The sequence below is a fragment of the Natator depressus genome, chromosome 1 (assembly GCF_965152275.1).
Source record: "Natator depressus isolate rNatDep1 chromosome 1, rNatDep2.hap1, whole genome shotgun sequence".
In the NCBI taxonomy this organism is placed as follows: domain Eukaryota; kingdom Metazoa; phylum Chordata; order Testudines; family Cheloniidae; genus Natator; species Natator depressus.
Genome location: NC_134234.1, coordinates 174,291,693 through 174,316,944, shown reverse-complemented (window position 1 = coordinate 174,316,944; position 25,252 = coordinate 174,291,693). Strand labels below are relative to the sequence as shown.

General features: G+C 40.5%; 1 protein-coding gene across 2 annotated transcripts in view; it reads right to left on the bottom strand.

The window, feature by feature from the left end:
- The window catches only part of SAMSN1 (SAM domain, SH3 domain and nuclear localization signals 1), a 114,503-nt gene that overhangs the window by 9,107 nt on the left and 80,144 nt on the right, over positions 1-25,252 (bottom strand). For both annotated transcript variants that reach the window (XM_074946836.1, XM_074946843.1), the window contains 5 exons: positions 8,136-8,207; positions 7,349-7,504; positions 4,878-5,007; positions 3,033-3,184; positions 142-348 (listed from right to left, as the gene is read on the bottom strand). In XM_074946836.1, coding sequence (XP_074802937.1) covers positions 142-348; positions 3,033-3,184; positions 4,878-5,007; positions 7,349-7,504; positions 8,136-8,207 — 717 coding nt within the window. The remainder of the gene's footprint in view (positions 1-141; positions 349-3,032; positions 3,185-4,877; positions 5,008-7,348; positions 7,505-8,135; positions 8,208-25,252) is intronic.

Sequence of the window (25,252 nt, the reverse complement as noted above, 5' to 3'; positions counted from 1 at the left end):
AAGTAGCATCTTCTAAGCTACTGATAAGATATTTCCTGAGCTGCTAGAGCCTGCCATTTTGGCCCTGGCTGTGATGTAAAAATAAGAGCAAGTGCACAGAAACAAAACACTCCACACAAAACTGGAAATGTGTTTGCTGACCTGAAGATGGACCCGTTCCAAAAGTTCCTGCAGAGTTTTAGGTTTGGCCCTTTTGCTCCCTCTGTGCACCTTTATCTTCCTAGGTGTAGTTTCCGCTTCCAAAATAATATCGACGTAAATGAATTTGAAGTTTCCCACCTTGTTATTCAGCATGCCTGTCCACATACCCATGGGAGTTTTGCAGATGATGTCTATAATGTCTCCTTTCTAGAGTAAAAAAAAGGCACATCACAGGTGAGGCAGATGATTTGTGATATGTAACCTGTTACCTCAATGGAGCAAGAACAGAGTCACTACACAGACGACATCAAGCAGAAGCAACTTCAATGCTCAGGAGTATTAATGAGAGTGAAGAAACTCTCCTTCCACAACTAGGGAATACTTCTTGCTTTACAAAATTTCAGAAAACAATTGCGGAGTAATGTGTGGCAAGATTGGCCCTGGCCCTACAAACCCCTGCAGAGGAATAGGGGGCAGAAAGGACCCCTTTCTTGCTTGTGTGGGCAATACAATGCACATATGGGATGGGAAGTAGCCTCCGTGGAGCTACTATTTTCCTTCCCATGCAGATGGGCCAACAGTGGGCAGGAAGGGACAGAGAATGGGTGGAGTCTTGGCAAGGAGCAAGGGGGCATTCATAGGGTATATCTACTCTACACAGTTAACCTGGACTCTTACCCAGGTTTTAGCCCAGGTTCCTACCCTGCCCCCAAACCATTCACACAGAAAAACCTCTAACTTGACCTGGAGGTGCTTTAAGCCAGACTAGCTTACAAATCTTGGTGTGGGGGTTGGAACCCAGGCTCTGCTTTAACTTGAGCTGGAACCCACCCACTTTGCGGCGAGGATTCAGGCTAAATCACTCAAGTGCTGATAGGCCTCCAATGCCTTTCCCACAGTTTCCCCAGAGGGTAGACAAGTTCTCCCACAACTGATAAAAAAAGAATCATAGAACACCTTGGCACAAAAAAAACCCCCAAAACAAAACATGGGATATGCTCCAGACAACAACAAGCAAGTGAGAAACGGTGAGGGCACGGTAACAAAGATAAGCCTTTGCAGTCAGGGCTCTCACACCTGGGCTAGGCTTACTCAGGTGCTGATCACCCAAGCTAACTCTTCAGTGAAAACATACTCTTAGAGTAACAATTCCCTTCCCAGTTTGCTCCTGGGACAGCGTAGCTATGCACTGTCCCAGGAGCAAACTCCTTTATTCTGGGCAGTTTGTAAATATACAATCTAGACCTTAATTCTTAAATTATATATATGCATAATTTTGTCTTAAAATAAGAATTTACCACAGTATTTCAAACAGTGGTTTGCAAAGCGTATGCAGCAAATCTCCAAACCCATCTGGGGTTTGGAGATTTTGTTACAAACTTGAAATTGAGACCCAATTTATTACAATGTGTGTTATAAATTCTGCAAACATTTTGAGTAAATTCAGCCAAATTATAGTTTTGCTTTGCAATCATGCAAAGTTCAGGGTTTCACCAGGTTTTGAGTTTGTTTGACCACTAAACTCAGAAGTATGAAACCACATGAAATGAAAGCTAAGGAAATGTTTACCCCCAGCCCCAGGAAGAGAAAACACTAGGTTTTTGGAAAGGTCTAATTTCTACATATTGGGAGGGGGTTTGGATCTGGATCCAGATTAGGTTCAGCCTGAGGTTCAAAGCCAACTCAGAGCTAGGGTTTGTGTTTTGATTGAACAGTGCTGAAATTCTGTGGCCTGTACTCACAAGTTTTCAGCCCCAAGCAGCAGACAGCTCACAACTTTAAAACAAGCTGTCTTAAAAGTGAAAAATGTACATGACCTCATGTTATGCCATTTGATCTCCAAATAGCTGATTTGAAGGGGAAAAAAACACTTAGGTGGTTGGGGAAGTAATGAACTAACTGGTGGTGAAAACAATCACCAAGTAAAGGCAGAGGTTGAGGATACAATAGAGTAACAGATAAACTGGGCAGGACTATGTCATGTAGTGGTTTAAAGGTGACAGAAGGAAGCTTATATTTGATGCAGGGGAGAAGGAGGAGTCAGCAGAATAGCTTACAGGGGTAACAATCAAAGCAACAATCAAGAAAGATGATTTTGGGAGCAGTATTTTAAATGGACAGAATCTAGATCTGGGTACACCCTGGATGAGAGGGCAAACTCAAAAATGTGGCTTGGATTAGAGATCTGAATGACTGGGAAGATGGTGGCATTGTGAACAATGACTGAGAATGTGGAGAGAAGGGAGGCTTTGGAAGAGATGGTAGGTGGACAGCACCTTGTCACGTAAAGCGTGGGCTCCCTGTAATACTATTCTGTTGTTCTGCCCACCTCAATCCAAAAGCTCATCGTGCAACCTTCTCCAGCTTCACCTGCTGCAAACATCTCTGCCATGCCCTCTGGATTGGGAGAAATGCAATGTGGCATATTTCCATAGCTTGAGTATGTGCTTCTGAAGTGGTTTAGGGGAGGAGGTTTAGGATGGAGGTTTCCTGTGTAAGAGGATGAGGGCTGAGCCTGTGAGATGCCCCAGCTAAGCTTGGAAAGCTAAAGAGTCATCCTGATTTCCCAGGAGACTATCACCACAGAGCTCTCAGTCAGTGTGAAACAGCACTTATTCCACACCAAATGGGGCTGGAGTATGAGGAGTACATCACACGCTGACATTTCAACGGGTTCTTGGTAGGGTGGAGTCCCATGACTCAGGGTCCCTGCAATAGTAGGTTTGACAACTCTGTATGAACTAGCCCTGCACAAAGGTATTGCTAAAATGACTGTGTCTGTTTTAAAGTGCCATATACCCTTAAAAGTCAGAAATGAATGAACAGACCCCGTACCTAACAAATGTCTCAGATATCTCTACTGCACAAAGCAATTTTGATGACGGTCTCACCTTGATTTTGAGAGAGTCGTTATCATAAGGACTCGGTGTGAAGTCGGTGTGTACTTTGGCTCGTCCACAGAATGGTCCAGTGTAAGGGACTTCATCATCAAGTCTAAAGCTGTCCCTGTTGCTGGTTCCATCTGAACAGCTAGTCACTCCACCTAATGGAGATGAGAATGAAGATTTAAATCCCCTTCCTTGAATTACTGGATATTCAATTTTGTATAGCAATGGAGAGGCTAATATGCAAAGCACAGAATTAAAAGACTGTACTCAGACAGTTTTAACACATTCCAAGAAAAATATATTCAATAATCAAACAAACATACTATGAAAGGCTAAACAAAATAAGTTGGAGATCTTTAATTTATTCTGTGCAATAATCCTTTATGATGCTGATGCTAATAGACTACTCATTTTACTTATAAGCTTGTTGAAATATTACCTCTGCAGATTAATAATGTGTATTTTAAAACTGCAATGTAGGGAATTATATCTGCTGAACTTGTCCTGTTTATTCAGAGAAACTGAAACAAATACTGCAGAAACGACTTTATTTCATTATATTATAAACTAGGACCTCAACCCACCTGCATTACAGCGGGAAATTGTAATCTTATCTACATTTCTACCTGTCATTTTATCCAAGTTGAGTAATGAAAACATCAGTAGAGTAAGTCAGGCCAATTGAAGCAAGTTCTGCAAAATCCCACCCAAGTATGTTTTTAGATAAGAGCAGCAGTGTGTTGGAAGTAAACTCCCATATAATTTGCAAAAATCACATCAGAGAAAATGACCATAAAAATTATTTGACTTGATGTGGTTGTTCAAGTGCACAGCTACAACCCAGAGCCAGACTAACCACTAAGTACAAATGGCCTATGCCTACGGAACCCACTCAGATCATATTATATATGCAGTGACACCAATGCAACATCATCATGTACAGTCCGGAATCCTTGGGGAGCAGTTTGCCTACAGCATGGCAGCAGATAGCCTCCTGCTGGAGGCTGCCACACAGGAACCCCACGGCCCACTGGAGAGTCATATGCCTCCCCAAACCTCCAGCTTATGCTACCTGGTGGGGGGAATAGCCGATTTTTGGTGGGTTGGTCAGGAGGCAGACCTTGGTCCTCTGCTGCCTTTGTGTTGGCTGGGTTCTCCCACCTCCTCCAGAGCAGCAGAGTCAGGCTGGGTACCCCCTTTTGGCCAAGCCATCTGCAGACTGGGGGCAGTGGGTTCCCAGCCAGCCTAAGAGAAGGCTCGTATGTGGGTGACCCTGCAAACACCATTCCACAGGTGCTGGGGCCATGGCAGCGACACGCCTAGGGCCAGCTCTGACATTTAAGACTGTTGTATCAATAGGCAGGATGTCAGGCTTGTTGAAAAGCTCAAGTTTAATTATTGTGGGGTTAAATTTTGCCTCTAATTACTCAAATGGGCAAAGTCTGATTCACAGATGGTAAAGCCAGAAGGAACCACTGTACTAATGTACCTCCTACCTCCTGTATAACACAAGCTGTGTGACTTCCCTGAATCAACTCCTGTTTGAGCTAGAGCAGATCTTTCAGAAAAACATCCTGATTTAAAAATTGCCAGTGAAGAATCCAGAAAAAGCCTTGGCAAATTGTTCCAAGGGTTAATTAACCTCAAGGTTAAAAAACTGCACATTACTTCCAATCTGAATTTGTCCAGCTTTAACATCCAGCCATTGGATCTTCTTGTAGCTTTGTCTGGTAGAATGAAGTTCCTGCGTTATCAAATTTCTGTTCCCCAGTGCCAACAACTCAAGGTGTATTCAATAATAAATAATAAAGAAAGAGACTGAACAGGACTATGATTTTTTGTACTTACTAGAAGAGCTCTGGCCACTATTCAAACTATAGAGACTGTCCATGGAGTCACTGGCTTTTAAGCAGACCTTCTCCGTGTGTGTGCCATCCCCAGGGTCACTATGCGAGTAGCCTTCTTTTCCGTCTTCATTCTTCAGCAATAAAAATCAGTGGTTAGATGCAGTGAAATAGATTTTACATGAACAGCTGACATGCAACATCTTGTGCACATTTACTTTGCCCGTCCACAATGATTTAAAAAAAAATATGATTACACTTGCAGTTTAAGAAAGCTTCTTTCACTACCAACCATTACAAGGGAGGAAGCACTTTTCGTGGTTATACCATGGGGCTGGGAATCAGGAATTCAGGGTTCAATTCCCAGCTCCACAACTTCCTCACCCTGTGACCATCGACATGTCACTTACCCTCTCTGTGTCTCAATTTCCCCAGTGACTGCCCTCCAGAAAAGGACAGCTGGCTAAATTCATCCCTGATCTCTGCGGAACTACAACAGTAGTGAATCTGGCACAACGACATTTACATCCACCTGAAACTTATCAAGGGGAAATCCTAGATAGCCAGAAAAGAGACTTTCTGGCTGTTTTGCCTCACCAGAGCAGAGGCCAGAATCTACCCCAAAGTTTTTTCACCTTTCATGTTTTTTAAGTTATCTTTGCTAATTTTAGAAGTTCAGGCGGAAAATACAAAATCATCGGAGGCCAAATTCAAATAGGCTGCCTCTTCCACATACTCAGGAAGCCCATAGGAGCAGGAAGGGAACCATTAGCTGCAACTGCTGTGTCTTGCAAAGAGTTTTCCCAGACCCTGGACTCTACTGGCCTACTGCAGCTAGAACCAAGGTCAGGGTTTTCCAGAGCCAACCTTCCAGATGGGAGTGTGGATGATCAGCTACCCCACTCCCTGAGTTGGCTGATCAAGTCTCATAACAAAAATTCTGCGTTTACAAAATTAACATAGGCCCATTTCCCTCACAAAATCATCTAAGGCCTGGGTACTGGACCTTAGAGGTTATATTATTAAATGCTACCTCTCAAAGCATAGCTTATAAAGTTTGCAAAGATTAGAAAGTATGACCCATGCTTCAGTCACCGCTTAATTTAAAGCAGACGTAATAGCGAAATGGAACAATGATGATTTCCAAAGGAAGCTGGTTCTTTACAGTATTGCATTATAGTGTGAACTTAGCGTGACATGCTGATGTAACCTGGATGTCATATGCCCTCTGGGATATTGCATCAAACTAGGGAAAATGTTAAACATACGTTATTTGGCTCATAGAGTGGAGCAAAGGTGATAGCACATTTGTGGAGTGGGCTCAGGGTCCCTGGTTTGGGACTAATCTCGAGAAACTCACTTCCTCTTCCCATGCAGATGCAAGTTACACAAATCATAGAAATCAAGGATGATTGGTTTCCAGCAGGGATAATGCTAGTTACACCATTCTGTTGTACCCTGCACTAGTTAATCAGTGGAGAAGCACTGAATGATATTAGTTACCGGGGAAAAGAAGATTGTATGGTACATGTGTCATCTGTTTCTTTTGTATGAAGAATTAATTTAACTACACAGAAATAAATGTGGCACTCCTGTTTATCCTTTCTCATAATACAAAAACAAACTGTTCACCTAATGAAAATGAGACTCAAATATAAAACTAATCAAAGGAAATACATTTTAAATGCACAGTATGTCATTAAAATGTGGAACTCACTGCCACAAGATAAGGAAGAACACGGTTTAGTTAGATTCAAAAATGATTTTGCATTTTTTTTTATATAATAAGAATATCTGCAGTTACATTAGATAAGATAAAAATGTATGAGGGATATAAACCCTCATGTTTCAGGACATAAGTCTCACAGGGGTTAAAAAGAATTCCTGCATGCAGATTATTCCATAAATGTCCACTGTGAGAATTCTTCTGAAGCATCTAGTATTGGCCTTGGTCAGAGACAGGATACAAGAATAAATGGACCACTGATCTGAGTCAGTATGGTAATTTCTATGTACCTCATTTTGGATCAGATTTTTCCTGGTCCTTATACAGATGGACAGTTAGTGGGGAGTGTTTAAGGAGCTTTCCCCTCACTTGCATGGCCATATTCATGGGTGGATGCACACACAATCTTTTCACTGTTGGCAAAGCAAAATCTCCCCTTTCCCAATGGTATAAAACTCTCATCTTTATCCAGGACCCCAGGTGGGTGAAATTGTGTGCGCGCGTGTGTCCGTGAGTGTGAGAGAGAATATGCGTACACAGGGGAGGAAAGGCAGGGAGGGAAAGAATTGATATATAATTGAGGTAACTACTGTTTTAATTCAATATGTGTCACTAAGTTATATACACCTGAACTCTGGTACATCAATGCTAGTTCATAACATGCTACCTAAAAACAATGAAACAAACACACACAACATTTCTAATGTAATTGATCATACAAATCCAAAGATTTTTTGAACCACAGTTACCATGTCCTCAGAGAGTGCCTTGATGTACTTTTTACCCATCTTTTTCTTCATGGTTAGGGAAATGGCCCGCATCTTCTTTCCCAGACTTCCTCCATTACCTGCCATTTTATTTTGTTCCAGATCTCCAATGTCACTTACAGTCTCCACTTCACATATCTAATTGGAAATTTAAAAAACCCCAAAACAATTATTACTCATGAAAATAAAATCGATGTAATGGAATGAGAGACTGCAGAGAGATATTTTGGATTCAGGTAAGGTGCATGCAAGTTATTATTAGCAGTTCTTCTAGCTTTAGAACTGTCTGGGGAATTGTATGTACATCACAGGCTTGCACTTCACTTAAGTGCTCACAAATGGGAGATAGAAAATGCTGTACCAATTTATGCTTACCTTATTTACGGTCCCTGATCCAAATGAGAGTGGTGGGAATTTACCTAACACGCTTGAAGACAGAAAGCCACATCTCCAGGCTGCTATCATGAGCCACTATTGTGGAAGCAGCCCTCTGAAGTGTAGGTTTTCCTGAGTTCTTGCTGCCCTTTCTTTTTTTTAAACAGAAATGACCCTGTCCTTTGCACTTCCCAAATATTAAAGGCTTGATTGTGCAAACCTTACTTTTGTTGCTAAGCCCTCGGTCACACAAGTAGTTCCCATTGATTTCAACAGGAGCACGCATGTGAGCAAGTGCGCACCAATGCATGTTTTACACCACTGAACCCTAGTATATTCCACAACAGTCACAGGGAGAGGGAGTAACAGAAGTAGATTATTGCAACATACAAACCTCAACTGAATCATCTGGCTTTGATACTGAATGGTGACTAAAACGGTCAAAGTTTCCAAAACTACTTGTGCGCTATAAGACAAAATAAACAAAAAAAAATTGAGCTCATTGACAATATTCTTTTTCATTATTAAGACAAATACAAATACAATCTCTTATGTTAAAATTTCTTTGCCTATGAATGGAACATAATATGCTATTTTTAAGTAGAGACAGAGACAGCCTGCAGGGACAACGTATGAGTGTATATCTGGAGACAAAGCAATCTGAATCAAAGACATTGTTAACAATGCATGGAATTAGGTTATGCATATGATTATAGGAGCTCACATACACCAGTTTCACATCCGTAGTTTACATTGACTTCAGTGAGTTATCGTCATTTACAATTGGGGTAAGGGAGATCCCAAGCAGGCCATTTACATTGAGTATTAAACAATGTAGGTGCTTTGGAGGATGCCAGTTCTATTACTGTAGCTGTTCAATTAACTTCATACAGTTTATCCTTCCAACTGGGAGCCGCAGCTGAAGACTGTTCAAGGCTCTTTAGTTTGGGCTAGATTCAGTTCCCACTGGAGTCAGTGGAAAGCCTCTCACTGACTTCACTGGGAATTGGATTGGCCCTTTAGAGAAAGTTCTGAATAAAGAACTTGAAGCTTATTTCTGTGCGGGAACATTATGAAACCAAGTGAAACAAACAGAGTAATCAGTAAGCTCCACATTTTTCAAAAATAGCCTTTCATTTAGGAGCCCAATTTTTAAACACACATGGACTCACTTCCCTCCTGTGCCAGAGCTCTGCTCAGTACAGGGATGGGTTGATATCAGGGAGCTGTTGCAGCTCCCGAAGCCTGTATTGCTTGGCCATGGCATTGCAGCAGCCAAGGGGGCTACGCTAATTTGTACCACTGGCACAAGTGTGGAGAACTGGCACGTCAAAAGCTCCGCTTTGCCTCCACCATGCCCCCTTATCGCTGCCACACACATCCTATGCTAAGGATGAGGCTGACATGGGAGTTAGCATTGAAGACTATGTCAGCTTTACAGCAGTGGGGAGTTCCCCCCCACAAGAGAATTATCTTCTGTCCATTTCCAGGCAGAATCCTTTCACTGAGCGGCCAAGTGTACTGAGCACACAGGATAATCTGGTCCGGTAGCTGTCTAATGTTTATCATCCAAAAATTGAAACACTCAAGTTAGAAGCTCCTTTTGAAAATCTGAACCTAATAAATCAACTGCCAGAGTTTCTAGACTTGTAACAGTATCTTTTAAGGGATCAATTTAGGTTTTTCACAGTTATTCAAAGCTAAGTCAAGAGCTGCTCCCTTCTAATTTCTACTCTTACATATGCAATTTAAAAAAATGGTCTGTAATACACTCACAAGATTATTGCTTGTTTTATTTTATTTTTATACTTTGTGTGCCCTTCTCAGTACATATCTGGGTATCCAAAACCTTCTATTTGCATAATTTTGAAGGGAAATGCACTAAGCTTAATAGTAAATATCAAACTGCATGAATATTGTACATTTTGGAATTCTGCTCCAGAAACTACATCTTAAAACTTCTGGGTTAAAGAATTGCTCTTATTCACTTGTCCATTCCTCCCTCACTGTGACTTCAGCCTGCCTAATGGATTGCTTGTTCCCTCTTTTTCTTCCATCTGGTGATTCTAACAGATCTTCTCTCCTTCCATCTGCCTCGGGTATTTAAAATGCCTGTCATACTTCCCTCCCATCAACCATAACAGGTCTCCCCGGCCGTCTCTCTCTAGCTCCTTTAACTTTAAGATGACTTTATAGGAGGCTTTATCAGGTGTGATGTTTTAGGCCTTGTCCACCAGCCTACTGAAGTCTTATGAGCTTCCAAGGCTTCTCCATCAAATATATTTTTATACTGAATATATTGCAGTTTTGAGGAGGAAGCTTTGGAAGTGATTGAGGTTTCCCTCGAGTGATGTGTAAGCAAAATGAAGGGTGACTAAGGTACTAGACTGGGATTCAGAAACCCAGTGTTCAATATTTAGGTCTGGCACAAACTCCCTTTGTCACCTTGGGTAAGCTCCTTCAGGTGGTATTTTCAAAAATGTTCCACACTGGTATAACTCAGCTTACATGAAGTTAGTGGGAAAACTCTCATTTACTTCAGAAGGAGCAGAATTTGAAAATACCATCCTTTTGAAAAGGACTTTGAAAATACTATCCTTATTTTCGTCATGCCACAGTGCTCGATTTATAAAATGGGGATAATGCTACCAGGAGGATAAATTCATATGTTTGTGAAGTACTCATATACTACAGTGGTGGGTGCCTTACAAGAACTAGACAGATGAACTAACCCTTGCTGCGTATGTCTGGATATCATGCCCATTTCTGTGTTATCTGAACACCACTCATGTCCTTTCATGAAGTGTTCTTAAAAGCAGGGGATTTGAAGCTCTTATGGCATTCAACTCTGTTGGAGTTGAGATCTGAGTAACAATTTAACCTTATGGTCATTTTCTGAGTGATGATACAGATCTGTACATTTTCTACCCATAATTACTGAGCTGCAGTTTACTTCTCTCTATTTGTATACTCTCTTTTTCTGGGTATAGTTAGCCCTCTAAGAGTCTCATCAGTAAAACTGTCATACTCCTGACTGTTGTACAGGGTGACAAGTTGACATTCAGCGTCAGCAACTGTGATCATAAGGATGGCGCTCATCAGAATTATACCAACTACGCTGTGTACACATATACCTCTCCTGGGTATTTCCATCTAGGAAAGACCCCCATCTTATTCTGTCCCTGCTCATAAATCACAGGGTCACTATCCATTTTAGCTCCCTTCTCTCTCTCACACAGTCACTTTTAAACTAAAAATAGTTGACGAGGGGAGGGGAGAGCGGTAACAGTGGAAAATCATGGGAAAATAGGTGGTCTTAAAATCTCCATTTTTTTCTAAAGAAAAAAAAATATCAGGATCACCCTTTACACAATTCAGATTAAAAATTCCCTGATAGCCCAATCCTCTCTTCCCCAAACACATACACACTACTTTTTTTTTGAGTTGGTCAGAAAACAATCTGTGTTTTGGTGGAAATTTTCAAAAAAGATGTTTTTTTTCCCCACCAAAATATTGTTTCAGTGAAAAGTTTTCAGCCAGAGTGACCCCTACCAGTAATGTGAGGTTGGTCTCTTACTGATCCTCGGTTTGTAATAGGGTTCTAGTGCCCAGAAGACATTCTGTGGCATATATTTGTTGAGTCTTCTATCCTGATATCATCTTGTTTTTTAGGTTATTTTTATTTATTTCATTTTGATTGTTCTGGCATTAGCTTGGTTTACAAAATTATTACATGAAATATATTTGAATATATTCATTCACTCAACTGCTGACTTTGTCATTTTAAAAAAGGTATTTATTTTTTATTTGTGGTGTATCTTAATTGCTTGTAATCCATCAGAAAATCTGTTGGAGAAAACTACTAAGAATTGGTTAAAGGACAGTTTAGTCTTGAAGTTTAATTTTATTTAAAGCTCCCAGAAATAACTTCTATATTTACTAGATCAACAATATCCTGGCATATGACAAGGGGTTAGCTCAATAGTATGATATAAAACATAGCCCCAAGGATTATGGGTCTATTAGACAGGATTAACACCTTTCACTGACTTCTCAGCCTTGCCAAATATGCCCCTCAGCAGAGTGGGAGGGATGGAAAGAGGGAGGTTGGGATTCACAACAATATTGGGAAAATATAAAACATTCTCATGCAGTGATCTCTAAACATACAGTGACCTTTCTGTAGCATTCCATCATTTCAAGATGCCTACTAGGAACAACTGTATATTAAAGTGCTGATGTGCTTCAGATAGTCTAAAAAAGAACAGAGGAAAAGGGTTTATTGTTGCTCTTACTCATAAACAACTTGAGCACAGGGAAATCAGTTATTCTTTTTAGAGCCTTGAAACAACCTTATATCCTATCTGGACAGATGCCTTGGGCTATTGTGTAGTATACTTCAGTGTTACTTCAGAGCTATTAAATATTAATAAGGGTTGCAGGATGATTTCCACCATTCCAGATAATGGTCTTGTTGCACAGAAGAGCACTAAATAGGGCTGCTTCAGCAATTCTCCCATACTAACTTTTTCCATTAAGTAATCAATAGCTACCACTTTTTAAAATGTATTCAACCCCATTATACCGATAAAGAAAAGCAGATTTAGGAGCCCTGGGCTAGGAGGGGAACAGGCTATTACTTTTGGTATTGTCAGTCACCGCATTAGTGTCAGGGAACACCTATTTTGTGAAGGCATAGTCATAATCTGTAGGCCTCATTTCCAGGTTAAGGGAAGCTCTTAAAGCAAATGCAAATCTACTAGATGAAAATATGTCATTGATTTTTGATACCAGTATCTTATAAAACTAAGTGATTTTGCTGGCTGGATTCACACAGGAGTTACTGATGGGTGCATTAAGCAAATGTGAATTTGCACAATGAAATCTAATGCAGGAATGTGAAAAAACACCCTTATTTTTCCACAGAAGGACTGATCAAATGGTCCTGTATCATTTATTTAGATTCACCAAGGAACATTGCTGACTTGCGTTCCATTTGCGCTCGAGTATCCAATAAACATAAAGCGAAAAGGAAAACATATCAAATTGTTTTTAATGACTCTTCCATCTTCTGTTGCTCCTTTCATTCCCAAAAATTTGGGATTCTTTAAATAACCCTTTTAAAGAGGTGAAAAGACATTTATTTTTATTTTAATCACATTTTTCCTTCCCTGCGAGCTATTCTTAAAATCTTCAATGAAGGTTAAAAGAAGGGCAAAGAATAGAAAACAAACCAAAATGATTGGCGTGCAAATGGAAAACAACAGACACTAAAATCTATGGGATACTGTGTCTTCCTATCATAAACTATATATTTTCTAATTAGAGTACAAAGCAGGTAGTTCTTATGACAAATTAGTCAGAGTCTTCTGTATCTCAAAAACTAGCCTATGTATCACAAGTGGCGGTGGTTGCCTTGGTAAATAGTCATTATGGGTGAAATTCAGACCGGTCATAGCTCCAACTCCAGCTTCACAGTTTCTTCCTGCTGAGTAGCAGCCCCGAGTATAGAATGCCAGCGCAATCTCTGTGCATCACCAAAGTTCCTTTCAATATAGTGTTTAAGTGGGAGTTAAGTGGTGCAGAGGCTTCATCCTGGCTCTCTGCACAGGGGTAAATGTCGCCCTGTTTGAAATTCCTCCACTCATTTTCAGCTCCAGTTTTCACTTGGCCCCTGTCTACAGTTTATACTGTATAGCTATAAATTGCTTAAGATGTTGCAGGTCTTTGATAGGCTGTTCGTACTTCAGATAATGGGGCCAGATCCTCAGCTGGTGGAAATCAGCATGATTAGTGATTTCAAGCAAACTACACTGATTTATATCAGCTGAGGATCTGGCCCAATATTTTCTCTCTTTTCTTTTTCTCTTCACCCCCCACTAAGGATTATTCCTTTGTAATGTGTTTCTAGATTGTCCCTGATCTTTCCTCACTGCAGAGAAAGAAGCCACATGAAGATCCAAAAGGACAGAATATGTCTGCTTGGTCAATGGAGATAAGTAGAGCTGGGCAAGGTTCACCTACATAGGTTGGGGCTGAATACATCCATTCCATGATACTTCTAGTCCCTCAGAAGAAGGGATCCAGTGTCAGTCACTGTGGAGATGAAACAGAGAGCTAGAGATGACTATTAGCCCGCCCATCTTCGTTCTTTAATAGATCACAGGAAATGTTTTTTTAACTGGCCTGAAAGCAAGATACAATATTTTAAGTTTAGGGCTGTTCTGTATGAAGACGTTTCTCACTTCTGTATAAAGTATAAGAATTTGAACATCTGATTCAGAAACCATCAGAAGTATAAAGAAGAGCTAAGAGAGGCAACATAAGGCCCACCATACTTCAGGGATTTGATCCATTTACACATGAATTACATATATAGAATATCTGACTATTAATATAACTTTCTAGTCCATTTAAAAAACAAAAGATGGTGAAATCTTGCACCCTGCCAGGCAAAGCAACAAAAATGACACAGCTTGTTCTTGCTAACTCAGATGGGGCAAGCTACTGAAATGGCATTTTAACTGGTTTAAAAATTACTCCATAAGACTCTGTCAGTATGCTCCCGTATTCAGTGATCACATGGGGGTGGCAGGCTGAGGGGAAGAAAGACAAAGAGGTTGTTCAACAAAGCTGTCACTGTGAAACATCAGGGCAAACACTAACTTTAATGATGGAAAAATCACTAGAAAATAAACAGCTGTATAAATTCGTGTGTTAATTATATTTAACACGTCTACAACTCAGCAAACATTGCTCTTTAAAGCAAATGTTGAACAGCTGTTATATTAGCATGTCTTTCTAACACCCACATAAACCTCTAGAGCCTTCACCAAAATGTACAGTGAAACATGTAGCACCTGGTAGCACTGTTGTCAGAGTTTCTATTAAAAACTTTGTTTTTCAGTTGTTTAGAGTCTATACCAGTGATACTCAGACCTCAGTGGCTCAGGAGCCAAACTAGCGATCAACATTATTTAAAAGAGCCATAGTAGTGTACATTTATTGTTTCATTTACTATATATAAATAATATTCTCACAACAAAATGACTGATTGAATATTCTACAACTGGTTAATAATATAGTAAAAGCATCCTGATTGGTTAATAACTTAGATGAGTTAATAATTAAACCACACAGTGTTTTAATATCATAGCGCCAAAGAGCTGCAGGAGAGACATTAAAGCGCCACTTGTGGCTCCCAAGCCTCAGTCTGAGTATCACTGGTCTATGACTTTGGTCCTGCAACTAGTACATGCATGTGAACAACTCCATTCACTCAACAGGGCTTCTTATGTTTCTAAAGTTAATCAGGGGCATAAGAGCTTGCAGGATTCGGGTCCATCTTCCTACAGGCTAATGCCAAGCACATGGGAAAGACTAAACCAATAGCAAATTTCACCTTGCAAAAAATGTTTTAAACAAATTATAACAGATCTGTGAGGCCAGAAAACACTCATTGTTGTAGCAACATTATCTCAGAAGTAGCATGGCTACAGGCAGATTTTGAAAAGTACTTAGCACCACACAGCTCCCATCCAGAAAAACAGGCGCTTATAGCTGCTGAGCACACCTGGCAGTCTGGCTGAGACTGTGCATGCAGTGCACCCCCATGTATTTGCAATAATTATGGAATTCTGACAATTCTTTCTCTGCTGTTTCATTAAAAACTATTCTGAATAGCACATAAAAAGGAAAATGTCGTTAAAGGAAGGTTAAGGATGTGTGACCAACTCACAGGAGCTATGAAACTGACAGTTCAGGACTTGCCATGATGGGCACATCTACCTCACCATTACCCTTTTCGCCCTTCATTTAGACATGTGCAAAAAACATCCAGGGACAGGTCCTGAACCCCTTCCTCTGCAAAATTGTCTCCTGAAGTCAAGGAACATGTTGCCTGAGTAAAGTCTGGTTAAACACTTGGTAAGAACTTCAGATTTCGGCTCAGATCCTTGAAGGTATTGGTGCCTAAGTTCCCAGATCCTCAAAGGTTATTTAGGTATCTAATTCCCATTGGGAATTAGAAGCCACTGGGGAGTTAGGCACCTAAATACCTTTGAGGATCTGGGTTTTGGTCCCTAATCCTTAAATATGAACTTCCTTCTTTCCTGTGAGTTCCTTCCCCCCCGATCCAGAGCAATTCAAATATCCTCACATATTAAAAGAACCAGCTTGTTGGGTTTTTAAACCCTCCCTAAACTTATTTATCTAGTAGGATTGTTTTATGTAAAACATAAAAAATGTTTTATGTAAAACATATCTAGGCCCTGGTCCTACAATGCAACTTCTCATGTTAGTAAAATTACACACGCGCTTAAGTGTTTTTAGGATTGAGCCCTTTGAGACTAGAGGCATTAAATACCTATATAACTCTACACAACAGGAAGAGGTGAGTAAAATTGTGCCTCAGAATGATACTACATATGTGACATCATTTCTTGATGCTTTCAAGAGCGGTGGAGGGCCAGAGCAACTTATTCCCCCCACTTTGCATGCTACCCCAATCACCTCTTTGCACACTGTATACATCACTCATGCACAGGACAAATTGGCTTGATCCTTCTCCCAATGCAGCCAGTAGCAAAACTCCATTGACTTTACTGAGAACACAATCAGGCTTTTACATCCCTTATTATCAAAACATAGTTTAATGGTGAAGGAAGCTGCAAGAAAAAAATTCCGTCCGCTAAAGCTTCCAGTGGGGATTGGTATTAAGTAGTAACCCCAAGTCATTGCTGTCAGAGGCGACTGTCCTCCAAGCTTGCTCAGTTTTAGAAGAGTGAAGAAACTTTTAAAACCAATCAGCTAGGTTTTACTGCAGCAATATCCTTGACCACAAGTAATGACCAACAATAAGCTAATTCTAAGGAAGTTAAAAAAAAAAGAAGAGTTTTTATTACTTTTAAATGAGTGTTTGAAGCATCATTTTGGTTCACCTGATTAATGTTCACAGCAAACTCAGCCACTGGAGTTGTAATGTTTCTGCAAGCTTCCCTACAGCAAAGCTTAGCTATTAATTCAGTGGCATATGTCAGCTCAGCAGAGCAAGGTCACTCTTCTCCTTCAAGGGGAACCTTTTTAGAAATAATAAAACTGACAGAAAGTTCTTTTTTGCATGCTTTATGTCACCTGAGGTTGAGTGCTGCAGTTAATATCATAGAGCTTATAAACATTCCCATCTCAGACAGCCTCTAACTCCACCAGAATTTTTGAACCTAAACTTTTTTTTTAAAGTAAGAGAGTGACAGTTTTACGTGGGGCAAATATACAACACTTGATCCTAAATGAGTAAAGAATGAGCAAAGAATGAGTAAATCTTTTCTTAGGATCTTTGGAGGAGACATTTTGGAAGCCACTGGCACTGTGCTGATATTGCAGTTTGTGCTGATGTTGCAGACTGGTGCTTGGAAAAAAAAAATCTAGGATTAAGGGCTTTGTCTATTTGAATCCAGGGATCTTTCAACCTTTGGGGACAAGGTGGGGAAATTTATTTCAGATATTATTGGATCTCTGTTTCTAGTTCACTGCTGGCTGTTAAAGCAGATTGTAAATCTGTAAAGGTACTTAATGTATAGGAGAATACCAAGTTAATTGATTTGTTGATAGTATGTTTTGAAACTTATGCATTAATGGAAACTTGTTAGTAGTCTGTTATGATAAATAACTGTAATTAGAACCTGTTTATTGAGACACAAAAAGTAACTGTTAAGCATAATCAAACAAAAGACTTTAATCACTGCTAATGAAGGGCCCAATCCTGCCAAAAACATTACACAATCAGACCTCAGGGCTTGGATGGAGCTCCTTTAAAGATCAGAGCCTAAAACAACTGAAGGATAAGATATATTGAAATATATCCAACCAACAAATTTGTTCTTTGATTATATCCACTCAAACCTACTGACTACAATTTTATTAATAAATCTTTAGCAACAGTAGCTGAAACCACTTTTATGGGTTTGAGGGCAGGATTTGAACCAATATTTATTATCAGTCACTGTTAATGTTAGAGTTATCGCAAATCTATATGGCAATCAATTTTCATTATTTTACCTATGAAAATGATGAAACAAACCAAAAAAAGAGAAAAGAAAAAAAAAGACTACACTTTGCTACTGAAGGCTAATATTTGACTACTGTACAGTGAAGACCAGATTATGTTTCATTGTAATGGCACAGGGTTCAGTGATACACTAATTGTATGTGGTACTTTTATGCACGTGGTCACATGCTTTGGACTTTGAAAACTGATCATTGGGAACTGGAGTTCATAGAGTACATGTTAGGCTTTGGATCATTAAGTAGGCTCAGAAAGAACATCCAGCTAATAGCATCCTATTAATTTAGCACTGCCTAGGAACATTTCTTGGCATGAAAGATGCAATAGGTTTGATTCTGGGCAGCTTGTAATAGACTAAGTACTACAGCTGCAGTCTCATGAGGAAGTCTAGTCTAATTGAATTAGTTACACCATCCTGATTCTCTCCAGTAGTTTTTACACCAGAACTGCACAGATACACACAGGAGCCCTTTTGGGTAATGGGTGGAGCCAAAGATATGGGTCTAGTAACTGTACACACTCCTGTTCAGTCTCTCACCTCAGCTGCAGCCACTCACAGGGGTCTTGTAAGCCTTGAACTGACGATCCTGTCACTGCTGCTCAGGGAATTTGGTGTGTAACATGAGGGCAGAAAGGATCTTATTTGTCTGTTTGTGAAAATGAGCAGAGCAGCTACAAAAGCACTTGCTGGGCAATCTGCAGAGAACCAATGCCCCTCTGAGAAATCTCTCACATGGCACAGACACTGCGAAGTTCCCTAAAGCATGTGTTAGTGCAGCACTCAGGTATTCGCCTGGCAAGACCCTTGCACACTCTTGCCACACACTAGCTGGGTGTGGGGGGACACTGATTTACTAATCAATAATTTGCTCAGCTGCATTGTCTCTTTTTCTCCTCATTCACATCTGCTGTCTGCACAAGTCTTATGTGACTTTTGTATGCTGCATCCATGGTCCTCCAATATTGCACACAGGCAAACAGGTAAACAGGCCATTGTCTGTGCGACAGGCAATAATCTTGTATGAAAGAAGTAATTACAGAGATGAGAGCTTGAAGAAGAGCATGTCTCATTAGGGGATGTCAGCAAAGTCCAGCTTTGCACTTGTGATTAGAGCCCCCCTTGTGGTTGCAACAGTTAGCCACTTTCACCAGCTTTACCCAGGCTCTGAGTCACTCAGTTCAGTATAGATTTTTGTTAACTGTTTCTCCTTTTGGCTCTCAGCTACACCCCTTTTTACCTTACACCTCATCTCTCAGAGCCAGCGAGCAACACTCTTTTGCATAATGAAACAGCTCAGCAGCGGAGAGTGGATGCAATTCAGGAGTGATAAAGCTTAACACCCATTTTCCACAGGTGCAGCTGGCTACATATGGTGCAAAGCAGCAGGAAGTTGACCCAGCAAGTTCCTTCAGCTCTCTCAACCATCCTGTCATCTCAGCTTCACACATTTACTTTTTTTGTTGCTAAGTGAAGTTGATTTCTTCATCTCACTACCCAGGATAACTGTCTGTGATAATCTCTGTCTCAAACATAATGAGAAGGGAACAGTCTCGTTTGTAGTTTTCCCTTCCTTTAACCATGACCATTCTGTTGGGTGGCACTCCTACAATAATCTTTCAGGCTCAGGAAAGCAAAAGAAATCCTCAAAGAAAAAAATCCAACATAGTATTCCATGTTCTGGGATCATCTCACCCTACCATTCAGTATTCCAAAGCATAAATCCTGGAACACCTTTTAAATGAGATCAGCAAGACCCAATAGAGGGAATTGCTGCTTCCTGCAGCACCAGATAGGTACCAGGCCATCCAGTCATCTCATGAAGCTGTAAGTGAGACCAGTGCAGGACAGGAGAGTGGGACTGCCTTGTTATTCTCATGAAGATGAGAATGCGACTCAGGCATGATTGGAAAGAAAAGGCGGTGGGTTGCTTGACTTCTCCATAAAGGTGACGTGATGCTGTATGGCATCAGGAGGTCCCTCCATATTTCTTCTTCAGCGTAGAGTGAGGGCTGGGCTGGCTGTGCCATGTTGGGTGTGACACCCCGCCCAGCAGTGGAGATTCACTGCTAGAGGAGAGGAGTGGGCTCTGACTCAACACCCCACGCTAAAGAGCTGTTCCACATATTAGGAGTGGTGTTTAGTCAGAGGATGGTAACTGATCTTTAAAAAAATATTTCATTTCAATTCAAATGAGAATGATGTGTGAAGGCCAGGGGCCAGCCCTTCTTATCTTCAAATTATATTGTATTCAACCACCCTTTCCTCTTTCTCCCCATCCATGGAACAAACCAAGGAAATATGCAGAGATAACAAAAGCTACAGAATTGGCAGGATGGGGTATATTATGTATAATAATATAAGCATCTAGAGCAGCAGCATTGGTGACAGCAGAAGCTTTAAATCTCCAGCATTTTTGCTAGACTCTGAACTTTAGTGATCAATCTTAGGAGGAGGAAGACTCATAATAATCCTTCTAGAAGGGAAGAAGAGATGAAGAAAGAGAAAAGGTAAATGAAATGGGAAATATTCCAGGTTGCCCCTCTGAGAGACAATCTGGCATCTGGTGATAAACCTTCCACCTCTTATAACATGCCCCCCCCCCACCATGTATTTCTATAGCCTTCACTCATTTTTGTACTACCGATTGTTCAGAGACTTTTTGCTGTGTTATTGACACAACCTTGAGAATGTACATCAGCTCATCTATGTCTTGGTCCACAGCAAAAATGCTGATGTTGCCAGTTTGATAAAAACAAAAATACTGCTATTAGTAGCCAAAGCAGCCCCACTGTCCTTTCCTCCTCTTCTTCGCTCCACTTTCAAAAACCACAGCTAAGGAGATGATGTGAGGACAGAGTGACCAGAACCATTCAACTTGCTACCACTGGTTTCACCTGTCATTCCAGTCCAAACAATCTGTCACAGTCCCTGGAGTGGGTTTCATACCACTTGAGTCAATTATACAGGAGGATTAACACTATTAGTCACATGGAGACTCTCCCCCTAGTCCATGGGGATTCAGACCCCAAAATGAAGTATCTTAATTAACTCACTTCTAGCTAGCAAATGCAAACGATAACGTCTTGTGTGCTAGCAAGCTCTGCACAGCAGAATATGAGTTACACTATTTATCACACACTAGTTTCTCTTCTGGGCTTGAAGAGGGCAGATCCAATGCAGAGAGACAATGCACAGTATAGTCATGAAACATTTTTATCAGCTCATGATGACAAATCAGTATGTACAATAATGGATGGTGTCTTTGGCTAATTCATTCATACCATTCCATGCTTGCTTAAACTTGGCCATCAATTACGTCAGGTCTGATAACTGAACTATGAATATTCTGACACAGATTACTGGCAGAGTGCTGTCATATACAAAAAACTGTAAGCCACAACTGCTTCCCCAAAACAGACAATCCTTTCTCAAGTAATTACTTTACAGGAATCAGACACCTTATTCACATTTGGTTCAGAGGTATCTGGTGTTACCTGAAAATACAGTATTGCAATTAGTCAAATGCTCTATACAATTAATGAAAGAAAAACAGATATTGGGGCAGATCTTTAGCTGGTGTAAATCCACTGACTTCAGTAAAGCAAGCTCTTTTATACCAGCTGAGTATCTGCCCCCCTGTGCTTATGAGTGTGTGCACATGTGTATGTCTGATGGAGAACCCAGTTTTCAAATATGGCCCTTTTAGAGCATCCAGGCATGTGACATGAACATTCAACACACCTAAATTCTGACTGGAGCATCCATATGGGGATGTTGGACATACTGGGGCCTTATTATCTCATCATAGGATCAGAGTAACCCCTGGAGTCTTACCCTTTGGGGAGAGAGTAGCACCTCAGGGTTTCAAAGCCCATCTTGCTCCTGGACAAACATCACGGAAAACAACTTGCTAAATATTCCTCTGATGAAAGACAAAAAAAAATGCTCTCTTGGCAGTGAAAAAATGGTACTTATACCAATAACTGACAAAAATTAGAGATAAAAGAAGTAGGGTTTTTCGCTGTGGAACCTTCCATGCAAGCAAGAAAAAAAATCACCAATGGTTCCCTCTAAGCTTGTTCTAGGTTTTATAAAGCCTGAGAGAAATAGGAAATATCCCTCTGAAATGTCACCTGCAATCTTTTGTAGGCACATTTATACGTTTCATTATTTCTAACATACTTTTTACATGAGCCTCTTTTGATAAGGCCTACAGGTATTTCCACTATAAACCAAATCTTTAAAATTACATCCCAGATATCCTCTCTTTCTGGTTACTTTACAGAGTTCAAATGTATTTTGACAAAGTCTTTCCACAAGAGGGAACACAGGAAAGACCTTTAATGGCAGAACTGTGTGTCCCTTTTGCCTACAAGCATAAATTTGCATAGCAGGTACTATGGCAAAAACAGCTTATCATCAGTTCATCACCCCTCATCACTGTTAGAATGAAATGCAAATGAAAACGAACACCACTTCAGTCATGGTTGTGAAAATTGGCATCCGTGACATGAGCAGGGGCTCATTTATGCACTTGAAATTTTGGAAAAAAACATATAAAAACTTGCTATTTCCACAACCATATCAGGCTATATCTTTGAACCAACATTAAAAAGCTGAGCTTCGACTACTCAAGGATAAACCCTAGTTAATATTCATTAACTCTGAACAATCTCTACACTGCAGACCTTAGTCTACAGATTCAATAGCTCAGACATAGGTGAGAGGTTTTTCGCAGGAGCAGGTGGGTGAGATTCTGTGGCCTGCGTTGTGCAGGAGGTCGGACTAGATGATCATAATGGTTCCTTCTGACCTTAGTATCTATGAATCTATGAAGTTCTAATTATGACTTGAATTATTCTGGGTGCTAAGACTTATTGCACCTTTATTTTGGGTTTTCTTTTCTCTCATCAGTATTCCCCTTACGGAGTGCTGCTCAAATGCCCATAGGAGAAAAAGCAGCACCCGGAAGCTTGCTTAACATCTGCCCACACTACAGGCATGATCCTGCAAACACTTATGCAAATGAATATTTCAGCTTCTACGGGACTAGTCATGTGAATAATGAGTCCACTCCTGTGGGCAAATTTATTTATGTAAGTGTTTGCAGCATCACTCTCTACATCAAGAACACATATAAAGGATGAAATCCTGATCCCATTGAAATATCTGGCATTGACTACACTGGGGCCAGGATTTCAACAAAATGTATAAGAAGAAAACTATTGGCGTGATATAGTGCTAGAGTACAATAGCTTTACGGTGAAATATTTTAGCTCACATCAGATTGGCCACGTTATTTCATATGTACCTTTCGAGCTCTGAAAATTAATAATATCAGTGTTTCCTGTAAACAAGCTCACAGAGGGACTTTATTAAGCAGTTTGAACAAATGTTGAGATAAACAGGGAAAATATACTGTTCATGATTCTGTACGGTCTCACACCTTGTATAGGTGGAGGTTCATGCACCATGTAGGTGAAGCATATTTGAAAACTGAATGAAACAACAAAATGTCTTCTAGCTTTAACATAAAGCTAGAGCAGCTGTAATCCTAAATAAATATATAAGACAAAACTTGTTTCCGCCAAGTCCAAAGGAAAGGGTATAAGGTAAGGCTTGCTTCAGACTGGAGTGGAAGCAAGAGGAATCCCTTCATTCTCTACCTAACTGTATAAATTTCAGAAGCAGAAACAAGAGATGGACTAGTTATGATCTACAGTTCTGTGCACTTTATAAGCTATGTTACAGTACAGAATACACACTATCTTCCCCTTGTGCTGTCATGTACACCTGGGCAAAGCAAAGCAAGTACAGAGTGGATGTAAAAGACTGCCTAATAACACTGCTAGCATTTTACGCTCACGTTGCACATGTATATGAGACTGCGCAAGGTGCATGGCATTGGAATGTCAGGTCCTGAAGAAGCATTATCCTTCCTTCCCCTGCACCAGGATAGCAAACACAGCTGAAGTCTGACCAGTTGCATGTGAATAGCCCCTTTTCAAGGTTTGGCAGAGAGTGGGTCTGTGGGTGGGGAGGGGTGGGAATCAAAATGATTATTCTAAATGACTGAAAAATCACTTCAGAGCACAGACAGTTGGTGCCTACTAAGATTATAGCAGAGTTTAAAGGAAGTGATCAAAAGCCCACTGAGGTCAGTGGAAAGACTCCTGTTGACTTCAGGGTCCAGGCTCTAAACAAAGCCCTTTGTGATACCACGCACTTTCTCCCTGTCCAGGGACAGACAGAGGGGTTGCTGGTGGGAGAGTTTATGTAAACCTGTAACTGTGTCACTGAAACACATTCTGTAAAGAGCATCCACTCACCTCCCCACTAGCTGCCCTAAAATTAACCTCTTTTGTGGCAGCAGTTGAAACTCGTGTGGAGAGGAGACAGAGCTGTCTCTACAACTAGCCCATGAAGTTTACTCTCAGAGAGATCAGTTTGACCACAGAGCTCAGAGCTTTCAAAGCTAAATGCAAACCACCATTTTTCTTTGCCTTAACCTGCCCACAATGTGACATTTTAGAACAACAGCAACACAAAATAAACAAAGTCCAGTCCCCACTGACTAGAAGGGGGTGGGGAGTGAGAGAAATATATCTTGATAGATGCACTTATAATTATGGACTCAGATACCATAGTGATAGGAACCCATGTAAGAACTTAGACAGAAAGAAATTAGATATGTATGGGCATGAAAAAAAATATAATGAACCTCACAAACTGTAGGGTCCTTCCACATTCTGTTCTGTATTCTGCAATATTCTGAAATTTTCTAAGCTTTCAGTTTTTAAAGAAGAAAATATCAAGTTTCTGGGCCAGGTCCTCAGCTGATGTATAATGGTGTAGCTCCACGGAAGTAAATGCAGCTATACTGATATGCATTAGCTATACTGATATTAATGCAGCTATACTGATATGCATCAGCTATACTGATATACATTAGCTGAGGATCTGGCCCTTCCTCTGGTCTATTTGATTGCCCTGCTAAGCAGACTTGCAGAAAACTGTCACAGAATGCAGAAGAGGGAGAAGAAGTTTTTCTTAAACTTTCAAAGAAAACATTTAGCTTTGAGACCAGATATGAGAAGTTTTGGCTCAAAACATGACTGTTCATTCACATTACATAGAATATATAGACTGGGTGTATTATGTACACACACACACACAGTGCTTGCTATTCATAGAATCATAGAATATCAGGGTTGGAAGGGACCTCAGGAGGTCATCTACTCCAACCCCCTGCTCAAAGCAGGACCAATCCCCAATTTTTGCCCCAGATCCCAAATGGCCCCCTCAAGGATTGAACTCACAACCCTGGGTTTAGCAGGCCAATGCTCAAACCACTGGCCTATGACTGTAGGAAAGTAATTAAAGTTGCTTCAGTACAACAGGCACCCCCTCTATACAACCCAGAGAACAGCAACCCTAATTGCTATCA